Source organism: Nicotiana sylvestris, chromosome 3, assembly GCF_000393655.2.
Source record: "Nicotiana sylvestris chromosome 3, ASM39365v2, whole genome shotgun sequence".
NCBI lineage: Eukaryota > Viridiplantae > Streptophyta > Magnoliopsida > Solanales > Solanaceae > Nicotiana > Nicotiana sylvestris.
Genome location: NC_091059.1, coordinates 98,669,784 through 98,683,073, shown reverse-complemented (window position 1 = coordinate 98,683,073; position 13,290 = coordinate 98,669,784). Strand labels below are relative to the sequence as shown.

Genomic DNA, 13,290 nt, shown 5'->3' with positions numbered 1-13,290 from the left:
GGCTTTGTAGAATCCATCTTTCACTGGTCCAACTCGTCACACTCCCACATATATACCTTTTAATTTGCTTGAACTTATTATTCTTTTAATCGGTATAAAAAAAAAGTGACCTATTTTCATATATAGAAACAATTTATTTTTATGTAATAATTTATAGCCATCATAAAATATATCTGCCTTATTTTATACTTTTAAAAAATCTTCTCTTTTTTATTTAAATTTGTATCCAATCAAATAATTTCACATGAGTTGAAACGAGAGAAGTATGAACTTATGGAATTTATTGCTACTTTTTCCTTTTATATATGCAATTTGATTTTTTATTGAATCACTTTTAGTTTTGATCATGGTTTTTTATTTTATCTTTTGAACTTTTCTTTATAACTACTCCCTCCATTCCAATTTATGTGAATCTGTTTGATTAGGCATGAAGTTTAAGAAAAAATAATTTTTTTTTTGGAATTTGTGGTCCTAAACAAGTCAAAAGTGGTCCAGAGCATTTGTGTGGTTATAAAAGCTTCTCATTAAGGATAGAATTGGAAGTTTAAGCTAAAAAAAATTCAAATTTAGAAAGGGGTCATTCTTTCTGGGACTGACCAAAAAGGAAATAAGTTAACATAAACTGGAACAGAGGGAGTATCATTTTTGAAATTTATATGCATAATATGTGGGCATTTACTGGGCATGTTGTTATTTTGTTTATACGCGTAACTAGGGGGCAAACGGGCGGGCCAGATCGGATATCGGGCGAGTCAAAACGGGTAATGAAAAAACGGATAAATTATCCGACCCGACCCATATTTAATACGGATAAAAAATGAGTTAGTCGGTGGATAATATGGGTAACCATATTATCCATGTCTTTTTGAATATGATCATTTTTGGGAGAATTCCTATTCTCCCAAACTTGAGGAACCCCCAATTTGAGGTTTTACAAATGTAAAAGTTAAACCCATTAGTTATGCAATAATTATCCATTTTCTAAATGGATAATATGATTCTTATCCATATTTGACCTGTTTTTAAAAAGTTCATTATTCAACCCATTTTTAATGGATAATATTGATGGTTAATTGTTTTCTTTTAACCATTTTGCCACCGCTTAACATTGATTTTCGATTCTAACATTCACCTTCTTAGCTTTTGCGACAATCTTGTAGAGATTTCTAGAAGTAGAAAAATATGAGTAGAGAGTGAAGTTGAAAGATAATTCATCCGATTTTGCTAGCAAGATCAGATAACTTATCTTAAACAATGTTATATCAACTACTAAAGTAAGACTTAGAGTAGTGATTCATTGTTTTTCTTTTTCAATCAATAGAAGGATACTTATAATGCTAAAGATAGCACGTACTTCCTCCGTTCACTTTTAGTTGTCCATTTTAAATTTTTTATGCTTCTTATATATATATATATATATATATATATATATATATATATATATATATATATATATATATATAAAGAGGGAATTAGACAAGCTGAGTTGGCACTCTCTAAAGCCAAGGAACCTATTTATCTTTTTTCTCCTTTTTTGGTCTTTTCTCTTATTTTTCCTACTACTCCACCTTTTCCAGGCATTTAAAGAAATTAATTTTGCTCAATTAATATGATAACTGAAAAAACCTCATCGCTTAATGTTATGGAAGTTGAAATGATACATCACATTAAATATCTTCTGTAACTGACACTATATTAATCCTTCACACCCGTTTTTTGCTAATTATTTTTGAGAATTTAATTACTTCTCCATTAAACTCCCATTACTCTCTCAAATGTAGGTACATTTCTCTTAAACCTATAAAGAGAAGCACTATTTGGTGGAGCAAAATGATTCTACGTATAGAGATCATATACTTGTATTTACCATCCATTTGTGTAGGTTTTTCCCCAGATTGTTGGCATTTGTCCAGAGATTTTATCATGGAAGTTGCTTTGGTAAAAGCGGGCAGATCTAACTACTACTTTCTATTGTATTCTTTCATGTCAGTGATGCAACAGTAGTACGACACTTCATCTCAACAACTTTTTCCTTCCTTTCTCCCTTTTTCCATTTCATGAAACAATTTCATTTCTTTTTTGGGGCTAATAAATGGATCGGCATTCAAATAGAGTAGATTGTTAAGATGGTAAGGCTCTGAGTTGTAATGGTACATCAAATTTTTATTACGTAAGAAAAGTAACTACATAGTAACATTTATATGATATGTAGGTTATTTGGATGAACATGTTGCCTGTGTATCCTCTCCACAAAGGATAATTTTTTGTAGAAGGAGTGCAAGCAATTGACTTAAACAGTTTGAGGGAAGTCAATTCTTAATTCCAAATCTATTAACTAAAAGCGAAAAAAGATGATATAAATATGTAATTGTGTTGAGTGAGATAAGTAACTATTGGGGATTCTTCTTTGCTTCTTGTACCCAGCCAAAACCTGTTGACATGTATGTAATCCAATATTTCAGAGATATTGAAAAATACAAAAAAGACAATTTTCATTCTTTCAAGTTGCTTACAATACATATAGTAGTGCAATAGACTTCTCAAGTTTTATAAATATCCTATTATAGTTGAAAGTTGTAGAACTAAAAGTTTACTTTTTATTAAAAATTCTTTAGCTGATTATTTTAAATATAAATATTATATAAAAAATATGGTTAGTAAAAGTACTTAAGTTGATTATCCATAAATGAGCAAACATTTTAACTGTATCTAAACTTTTTGTGCCTCTTTGTTTTTTTGGCTAATGTTGCAAAGTATTTTTGTTGCTTTATGCACCTATAATTTATCTGTACTTTCCTGTATTGCACATATCCACGAGAGAAGGACCACGCCGGGTTGAAACAGGCCGAAGAAACATGCAATTTAAAATAATTTAAGAAAAATGGAAAATTGAATCAAACATGCACAAACTCGCTTTTTGCAAACTTCTTCGGCTTCTTGCAAAAGTAATATATATCATTTATTGCTAAGATATGTCTATACTCTATACTTATTAGGGTTTACTACTTTTACTAATTTAGATAATTTAAGTCATACAAATATATATTAAACTGTGACTTTACGGAAAAAAATTTATAACCGCGCGAAACGCGGACAAATTTACTAGTAATAAATAAAGTGCATAGTTTACTATAATATCCATATTAATTGGTGTTTAGTCTTAATGGATTTGAAAAATGATTTGGAATGAGTAATTAATGCTAAGGGCAAAACAGAAAAAATAAATTATTTTTCTCTTGATATGGGAAAAGTGACAAGTAAAAATGAAAATTTATTTTTAGAATACTTGACAATTAAAAGTGCAAGGATGGAGTATTTGCCAATATATTAGACGGGAGAATGTCAATGATAATTACACAACCCAATATTGTGATAGTATTTTGATCCCAGAGCTCTTGATCTAGCACCTCTCCTCGATCTATTGTAATTAATCCAAAACACAAACACACACGATCTCGAATATATTGCTTGATTCAACGTACTAAAATCAAGTATTTAATCAGAAAGAAGCCTCGAGACATAAAGTAAATGTGGCATCAATTTTTTTCTCAAAAGAAGCAAAATAACTGGTAAAGTTGTGTATCTCTTTAGCATAATATTTAAGATTTCAAACTTATACTTGTGATGTAAGTGCCTCTTTACAAATAGAGATTGATTCGATGTGTCCATCTCATATGTGAGAAAAGGAAAAGACCAAGTTCAGAGATAGCCTGCCATTTAAAGACATTAAAACCGGTCATTTGCACGCCTATTGTGAGACACAATCCTCAGAGCCAACACTTTTTACCCTACAACACACAATGTAATTTAAACACTAGATGATTTCTTCTCGTCTACCAAACTTTGGTGGACAAAGTTACCTGTGCTGGTAAAAAAGTACACCTCATCAAATAGCTGAGGTATGCGCAAGCTAGACCGACATCACCGTTATTAAAAACAAATAGACAATGTAAATCTTAATTATGACATTGAATTTTTCTTTTCGAACCGTCTAATAGCCTAAAGATTAAAACCAAAGTCAGAGAAGCATCATTTATAAACCAATTGAACCAAGAGAATACTTTTATTATTTACAAATTACAAAAAATTCATGAATACACGTCAAGAGTATATTGATATGTGACAAGACTCAAAACTGTATTGGATCCCTATACTTTTTGATAAAATGGAAGACTGGTTTATACCCTGCTGGGAAAACAAAACAGCTTTTTCCTCTAATATCTACAGCAAAGCATCAGTACTGAAAATCCCAATCGATATACACAACAGAGAATACAACGACTATGTACCTATTGAATCAATATCTGCAACAAAGAACAAACCTTTTGCTCTGTCAGGAAACATTTGTATCCCGAGAACAGCTTCGAGCCGATGATATAAAGCGAAACATGAACAACAATATTAAAAAGATGTTAACTTGGATTCTACTCGTACCGATGGGAAAGCCAAGGGTGACCTATGGCCTCTTTGGCCGTAGGACGACTTTGAGGATTTATCTCAAGCAACTTTCTGACAAAGTCGAGGAACAATGGATCAGATACTGGCAGCTGATGCTCCAATGACGTTTCCTCGGGGATTATGTATTCAAGTAGATCAGTGTCCTATTACAGAATATCATCCATAAATCAAAAGCCAGAAAACTGTGCCATTCTATAGTCTTCCAGTTATATGAAGTTGCAACTCATATGGAAAAGGGAGTGGAGAAATCTTTGTTCACAAATAAGGGCAGAAAGCATAGTTTTCACAATTTTTAAACTTTTCAAGGTTTAAAAATCAAAATAAAGTTGTGCATTGCTGCTACCTTCTTCTCACTCCCCCCCCCCCCCCCCCACACACACAAAAAAAAACCAGTTTCATATAGAGGTAGCTAATGTACAAAGCATATCCGATTAGATGATAGATTTTAACAGTTCGTAAAGATTTGAATAAAGAAATTACAAGTAAATGAACATGCTTAACTGAGCCCATAAATGCCTTCTGAGGAATCAAGAAAAATATAAAAAATTAATAACACAGCTCCCTACTACTTTCGGTGTCTTAGTTTAACTGCTTTAAGTTGAAATTAGATTGATGATTTACAAGAATAAGCAAACAAATTTAAGAGTTACTTTCTAGCAAGGTAAAAGATAAAAAGTCGCTTCAGTATAACTCTAAGGAACGAAGCTTAAAAGTTAAGAAATAATGAACAGGAAGAATTTTTACTTTGTGGAAAATGGCGCTCATTTTGGAATAAAACAAAGCAATTAGAGAAAGAAACGGGGACAAAGAGATCGAAAGATACCAAATAAGGACATGCCAAGACTAAACATTCACATGAATACGAGCACAAAAAAAGCTAAATTTGTTAATAAGACAGTGTTGAAAGAATGAAAAGGATTAACTAAGAGGCAAACCTCGTGTATATGATAAAGGTCATAATCCTTTGTGAAATATTTGTGTGTCTCCTGTCCTCTTTGTAACATGTCCACATCTATAGGACCAAGCATTCCAATCATACGTGCAAGCAACATAACAATTGCTTCATTTGGAAAAAGCACCTACCAAACGATAGAATGTTTAGAGTGCATGTGTATACCTGCCTAGGAAAAACATACGCTAATGAAGCCTTTTAACTAGTTTGCACACCCCCCCCCCCAAACACCAAATAGGGCTAAAACAGGAAGAGGAACAAGATACTATTTGCAATTTGAAATATACCAAGCAATAAAGTAAACGATGGTAAAAGGAAAGGTTAAGAAAAAATGAAAAGAAGAACCATACAGATGGATGTACATAATTCAAGGAAAAGTAGAAGGATACCTCCCCAGAGCACAACTCTCCCAAGATGCAGCCAAGAGACCAAAGATCAATTTTTGCATCATAAGAGAGGCCTAAGATGACTTCGGGAGCTCTATAAGAACGAGACTGTACATATAAGGACAAGGGATCTGACTGAAAGCAACTGCTTCCGAGATCAATAACTTTTATCTCACATCTTCGATAACTTTTGATGAGAATATTTTCGGGCTTTAGATCACAGTGGATGATCCCCAAATTGTGCAAAAACACAAGTGCCTCCAAGCACTGTCGTGTTATGGTCTGTTACGGAAAAAATAACCAACACAATTACATTTCACGGTTTTCCTTAGATATCTTTTGTGGTTTTGATGATAAGTTTTAACTTACAAGAGAAAAACCAGACCTGTAGCCTGCTCATTGTAAAATAAGGCTCTAGATCAGATTCTCGGTTGTATTTCTGAAATTCATATAAATTTGCTCGGAGAAGTTCACAAACAATAAAGAGGTGCTCCTGCATGTTATAACATCAGAAGAAAGAATACAGTTAAAAATTATGCAACATAAGATTCTAAGCAATATTTTTATATGTCAGACTTAAGCAGTGGCAGAAGTTCCAAAACAAAAAACTCCACAAGAAATTACAGTAATGATTTTTTTTTTTTTTTGAAAAAGTGTATTTCATTAAATAGTACCAAGAAGGTATTGCAGAATTACAAGAAGGATAGTTAAAGATTCATGACTACCTCTCTAAATTCATATACTCCAAATATTCAAGAAGATCCATATCATCTAAGCTACCCTTGCACCAAATATGCAGATTTTGTAACCAAGAAGCTATGTTTTGCGGACTCTCCAAAATGCTGCCGCACCGGTATCGGATCCTCCAAAAATGCACTACTTTTGGAGGATCCGACACGCATCTAGCCACATTTTAGGAGAGTCCGAGCAACATAGCGAAGAAGATCTCATGGTTGATTGAATTTTTGATTCCGGTATAAGCAATTCCGGAATTATTGATACCAAATTCTGTTATTATTTTTAAACCCGAATTACTGATCCCAGGACTAAACAACAAAATGACAAAGATGCCCCTTTCCAAAACTCTTCTTCCAAAGTCCTTTAAGAAAGCGAAGAAAAAAATTGAAATTAAATAAAAGTTTATCCAAGTTTATCTAGTGTAAAATCAGACACGTGTCTCATATTATACCCGTGTATTGATATCATTTTAGTCTAATGATCCAAAAATCTATTAATAAAAGTATATTCACTAATAATTTCGTCATTATTTATTCCCCGTATTATAATCCCCGTATTATAATCCCAAAATAACTTGTTCAAAAACCAAACGATCCCTTAAAGGATGAAAAGAAAGGTCATGCAAAATTATTTGGACAGACACCCACAGATCTTCTGATGTTGCACCCGTCTATGGGTGTGAAAATGTGACATAGACTTAAAACTCACAGGGAGGAAAGTTAATTTCAAAGACCTAAAATCTCTCGGAATTAATGTAGATTTAACTAAGAACATATACTAATGGAAGCAAACGATTCATAGATGCGAGACCAACTTAGCTAGTTGGGAATCATCAAGTTAAGGTAAGCATGAGAATAGAGACCGCCACTTTAAAGGAAAATTAATTAGTATGAGAATGAACTGCACCTATATAGAGCAGAAAAAATATAGAGGATTCGCGTAAACAACTTGTGGTTGAAGAAGGATCTCCACATGGTGTTTATTGATCTGGAGAAAGCGTACGACAGGGTTCCTAGGGAGGTCTTATGGAGCTGCTTAGAGGTTAAAGGGGTCTCGGTTGCCTACATTAGGGTGATTAAAGACATGTATGATGGAGCTAAGACTCGGGTTAGGACAGTAGGAGGCGACTCCGAGCATTTTCCTGTTGTTACGGGGTTATACTAAGGGTCTGCATTCAGCCCATTCTTATTTGCCCTACTGATGGATGCACTAACTCATCATATTCAAGGAGAGGTGCCATTGTGCATGCTATTTGCTGATGACATAGTCCTAATTGACGAGATACGAGGCGGCGTCAACAAGAGGCTAGAGGTTTGGAGACATGCCCTTGAGTCTAAAGGTTTCAAGTTGAGCAGGACGAAGACGGAATACCTCGAGTGCAAATTTGGGGCCGAGCCGACGGAAGCGGTAGTGGAAGTGAGGCTGGACTCTCAAGTCATTTCCAAGAAGGGTAGTTTCAAGTACCTTAGGTCGGTTATTCAGGGGATCGGGGAGATCGACGAGGATGTCACACACGGTATAGGGGTGGGGTGGATGAAGTGGAGGTTAGCGTCGGGAATCCTATGTGACAAGAAAGTGTCACCGTTACTAAAAGGTAAGTTTTATAGAGCAGTAGTTAGGCCGGCCATGTTGTATGGGACTGAGTGTTGGCCGGTTAAGAACTCACACGTCCAGAAGATGAAAGTAGCAGAGATGAGGATGTTGAGGTGGATGTGCGGGCATACAAGGATGGATAAGATTAGGAATGAAGATATTCGACAGAAGGTAGGCGTTGCCCCCATGGAGGACAAGATGCGGGAAGCAAGACTCAGATGGTTCGGGCACATTCAGAGGAGGAGCACTGATGCACCGGTTAGGAGGTGTGAGCGACTGGCTGTGGTGGGCACGAGGAGAGGTAGAGGGCGACTTAAGAAGTATTAAGGAGAGGTGATCAGACAGGACTTGGCGCGACTTAGAATTACTGAGGACATGGCCCTTGACAGGGAATTGTGGAGGTCGAGCATTAAGATTGTAGGTTAGGGGGAAGTTGTGAATATTTATACAGCGCACTAAAGTGAGACTAGCCAATTAGGAGTTAGTCTTTGGCCGCTACTGGTCATCTACTGATGCAGGGCTTTATCTGCTGGTTATTATTATGCCATCCATCTATTTCGTATTTCTTATATTGCTGTTATTTTATTATGAGTCTATTGATGATACTAATATATCGTCTCTTGTTGCTTTCTTGAGCAGAGGGTCTCCTGGAAACAGCCTTTCTGCCCCTCGGGGTAGGGGTAAGGTCTGCGTACATATTACCCTCCCCAGACCCCACTTGTGGGATTATACTGGGCCGTTGTTGTTGTTGTTGAAGGTAATAAACTGAAGCCTAACCTCCGGGAAAGTGTAGAAGAACAGACCAGTTGTGGATAAGAGATGCAAATGCTTTTTTAGTTAATGCAGGAACTTATCATTTTAATCCAAGAACTATCAATCAAGTCCCACTAAAAGTTGAAACCAATTGTTTTTGGAACTACATCCTTCCTAATTGAACCAAAGTAAGTCCAGGATCAGGGTTTTGATCAAAAACTCATCTAAGTAAATTTTCAGGTCTTCTCCCATCTATGGTGGGAATAGAATCAATGCCCTTGCCAAGACTTTACCCTGCAAATACAGCCATCATATATCCAGTCTTGATCAAATTAAATATCTAGTGTTTCTATTCTACCACTGTTTACGGTTTTAGTCTTATTATATATATGCATGTACGTACACAGATAGGGGCGGAGGCAGAAGCCGAATTATGGGTTCGGTCAAACCCAGTAGCTTTTGCTCAAACAATGTATTTTGTGTTAAAATTTAAAAAATTCATTAAATGTATACAAATATTAAATTTAGAACCCAGTCATTAGCAGTTGAGTCGTCGTTATAAAATTCAGAACCCATAAGTTTAAAATCCTAGCTCCACCACGCACACCGACAGGCTTACACTTGCACTACATTCTTATATCATATAAAACCTTTAATCTTCAGCAATCATATGAAACTAGAAAGTTTAGAGATGGCTATTAGTTCTAACTACATAAATTCCTTGATGACACGAGATCCCTCAAGACAAGATATGTCAGTAAATCTGCCACTAATACCTGGCTGTACATTTCGATTGGCTTATAACTTTATAGTAGTCCTTGCCACGCACCTCTCCCTTATATAAAAACAGAAAAATGGTAACTTGTAAATGCTGATCGTCTTGTTCATTTAGAGGTTGGGCGATCGATCTTTAGTTCTTTATAAGTCTTGATTCAAAGCAAGGGACTCAAAAGAACATACATCTTCTCAAGCATACCTGATGGTAGAAGTAATCATATAGTCGCAGTATATGGTGCTCATCACAAGGGTCATTCTTGTTCACAAACTTGAGAAGCTTAATTTCATCTAAACTCTGATCAAAGAAGTCCTTGTCATTCTTTATTATCTTCAAGCAAACGTCTACTCCGGTGTGCATATCATGAGCCTGAATGACTTTGCTGAATGCAGCTGAACCAAGGTATTCTGTTACATAGTATCTTCCAGCGATAATGCTATTTAAAACAATAGGCAGGTCCTTGCTCTCCTCAAATCCGGTCCTGCGTATGGGGCAGAAAAAATAAGTACAATTATTCTCTACAAATAACCTGCAAGAAACAATCTCAATATCTACATTAAATGTTAGAACAACTTTAGTGCCTAGAATAAATGATGAAATTAGAACTTGATGCGATATACATGCTGAACATGTATTATTGAACAAACATTGCTCTCACGTCCTATAAAGACACACCTTCTTTTCACTCACTCGTCGATATTGGACTAAGAATTTGGAGGTATGGATCTATGAAAACGAACCTGTTTTTTCTGTGTATAATTCTAAGATTAAATACTTCAAACACATCTTCGCCTTCAAACATCAAAAATTCATCTGATGTAGCACCTCCCCCTTCATCTGCTGCCGCATCGGGTTCAATACCTTCCCCATCCTCTAATTTATCCTCTTTTGGCTTGTAGTCTCCATGTATATATGAGTAGTAATCTTTGTCAATAGCCTTAGGTTGAAAGTCAGGGGTACCTTTGAGATCTCCAACCAAGTCATCGTTGCAACTTGTTTTAATTGAATAGTTGTTTCTATCTTCAGTTTTCCTCTCACTCGTTGGTTCATACTCTAAATAATTAGTGTCAGTTAAGTTGATATTCGTGTCGTCAGGATCACCGCCATAAATCCCTTTTGGCCCCTTGCAGCAAGCACAAAGTGGGGATGAACAACTAAATTCTCCCTTCCCACCTCTTCCTTCAAGTTTCTTTCGTTTATCCAAATCATAGTAATCGTCCAAGCCTACATCTTGCCCATCGTGCACTGTGGCTATAGGCCATCCTTCCGATTTACAATCCCAATTGGGACTTGTGGCGTCCTGTTTCTCGGACACTTCAGTCATCACAAACTTGTCCTCACTAGGGCCCGCGAGACCATCCGAGCTTCCGAAGTAAGGTGGCATGGGAAAATCTTCATCTTTCTCCCGGTACCAGAACAGGTCATTTTGCATATCAAAATCAGGGTAATCTCTTGCAGTACCAAACTGAGATAATCTATCCGATGATGCTTGAGAACTGAGAGCGGTTGTAGTACGAATTCCATATGGATTTGTAAATTCTGCACCAGAGACAACAGGATAAACCTAAAAAAATATGCAGAAGAGACAAAAACAGAGGAAATAATCACAAAGTGTTGACCAAAAGTTGCAATAACACAGGATGAACAGTTCTTGGGTCACATTAATCTAAAAATCATATTAATTTTTCGATACTCCAGAATATAAAAATCATTTTACAGAGATGGAATAAAGAGAAACTCTTAGAAATTAAAGAATAAATGACGATCATCCCTTTCTGTCAATTCTAATTTCCAGGGGCAAAAGTTCAACTATAGCATATACTTATAATCAATAACGTCCTATTTAAGGTATCATAAATTGGCACTAAAGTACTAAACTCTGAATTGGGTAAGTTTTATTTTAGCTTTTGCACAATCCACAAAGCAGTAAGCAAATATTCCAGAAAGAGAAACACAAGTTCTTATCATAAAGAATCAGAATCAAATTAAAAAATCCTTAGAAATACATAAATGGTCAATCAAACTAAAAATAGAAAATTCAGAAAAGGGAAAGATCTTTAATTTACCAGAGGAGCAAAAACCAGTAGTAGAAGAAGCCAAGCTGACAAATTCCTCATCAGAAGAAACAGAGTTCGAGTGATTAATGTTAGCAGAAATTAAGTCATCAAGACGCCGAGCAGAAGGAATCTTAAGAGGAGGTGGCGGCGGAATCATAGGAAACAAGAATCTTTCATAATCGAATGAACCCAATTCAGATTTCTCCATAATATCCTCCATAAGAGCTGATTCTGATTCTGAAAACCCATAATTTTTCAAGAACTCCAATACTTGTTTAATGTCAGAAACAGCCATGAGAAGAAGAACAAAGTCTAAGAAGAAGGAAAAAGAAGAGAGTGTAGTAAGTAGAGGAAGTGGAGAAGAGGTGGGTTCATGGGAATGGAGTGAATTAAGGGAAAAAGGGACAAAGTGGGAAATTCTGAGTTGGGTTTTGCATGTTTTTTTCTTTGCTATGTTATGTTATAGAAAGAGAAAGAGGAGAGAGAGAGAGTGTGTGTGTGTGTGATGACTTTCCTTGTTTCCTTTTGAGTTTGTCTGCTGTAAAACTGAAGCTAACGGCAGGAGAAGGAAACGACCAACTTTGACAAATATAAGAAAGCTAGCTAGCTGTTGGAATGTGGGGTCCTGTCCTTGTGAAACAACAGTGAGTACTCCAGTATTTTTTTCCCCCTAATAATAGTGAGTACTCCAGTATAAAACATGGTTTTTTCGATGTAATCTAGGTGTTTTCTACTCTTGTTCTTATTTAGTTTGTGGTTTAAATTTTATACAGTGAGATAAGAAATTCAAGTAGTCGTTGCCGCGCCCATGTACTTGTACTAAACTACGTGTTATTAGTAAGAGAGCACCAGCATATTTTTAAGATATCTCAGTTTGACCCCCCCGCCCCCCGCCCCCCCCCCCCCCCAACTTTTTACTGAATTTCGAAATTCCACCTCTCATACTTTTTTGAATTACTTGAATACGAAGTTATTTTATGCACCAATTTGCTCTGTCTTTTTACCGATATTCATATTTGTGGTTTAAACTTTCTACCGTATATTACCGTAAGATGAGATACAGTACTAGGGGTTGTTTGATTTGAAGACAACTTAAAATTAGCTATATTAAGATTAGTTATGCTGGAATTGGTTATCTTACTATATATTGTATAAATTTTGTGATAATTAATATTACTACTTTATTATGGGATAACATATTATGGGATTGACAGATATAAATTATACTAATACTATTTTTAATTCTGAATTAATTTATTTTTGAATTAGTAACCAAACAAAAAATAAAATAATACAAAATTTTTATCTTAGGATTATCTTTGCATCCTACCAAAGGATTCCTAAGAATTCAAGTAGTTGTTGCCACGTTGTACACTTGTACTAAAATACATGTTAAGGTTAGAGAACACTAGCATCGTTTTATTTATCCCTTCTCGATATCTTTAAAGAAAAAAATTGTCTCTCTACGAAACTTTACCCAGGATCATTTTGTTTTCGGCGCAAAGGGACGATAGTGAGGTGTGTTTACCTTGAAAATGGTAATTACAATTAGATTTGATTTTGTGGTTCTAAAAATAT

The 13,290-nt window shown here is 35.4% G+C and overlaps 1 protein-coding gene across 4 annotated transcripts; it reads right to left on the bottom strand.

Moving 5' to 3' along the window:
* Window positions 1–3,563: 3,563 nt before the first annotated feature.
* On the bottom strand, window positions 3,564–12,276 carry LOC104223716 (uncharacterized). 4 transcript variants are annotated; one of them, XM_009775189.2, is made up of 8 exons: window positions 11,722–12,276; window positions 10,396–11,194; window positions 9,857–10,136; window positions 6,182–6,289; window positions 5,800–6,078; window positions 5,394–5,537; window positions 4,435–4,601; window positions 3,564–3,710 (listed from the first exon to the last, which is right to left on the bottom strand). In XM_009775189.2, exons 1-8 carry the CDS (start codon window positions 12,005–12,007, stop codon window positions 3,671–3,673), a joined length of 2,103 nt encoding a protein of 700 aa, XP_009773491.1. In that variant the 5' UTR covers window positions 12,008–12,276; the 3' UTR covers window positions 3,564–3,670. The 4 variants fall into 4 exon arrangements, with proteins under 4 accessions (XP_009773491.1, XP_009773494.1, XP_009773493.1 ...); XM_009775192.2 differs by having other exon boundaries at window positions 10,396–11,219; window positions 11,722–11,911; XM_009775191.2 differs by lacking the exon at window positions 3,564–3,710 and adding an exon at window positions 4,033–4,304 and having other exon boundaries at window positions 11,722–12,275.
* Between the last annotated feature and the right edge of the window lie 1,014 nt (window positions 12,277–13,290).

Bases quoted from the DNA above. Each gene is read 5' to 3' on its own strand.
- LOC104223716 (XM_009775189.2), bottom strand. From the start codon at position 12,007: ATGGCTGTTTCTGACATTAAACAAGTATTGGAGTTCTTGAAAAATTAT. The intron at 6,290-9,856 runs GTATGCTTGAGA...TATAACATGCAG, and splicing joins ATGATTACTTCTACCATCAG to GAGCACCTCTTTATTGTTTG. The intron at 3,711-4,434 runs GTACGAGTAGAA...TTTAAATGGCAG, and splicing joins CACCCTTGGCTTTCCCATCG to GCTATCTCTGAACTTGGTCT.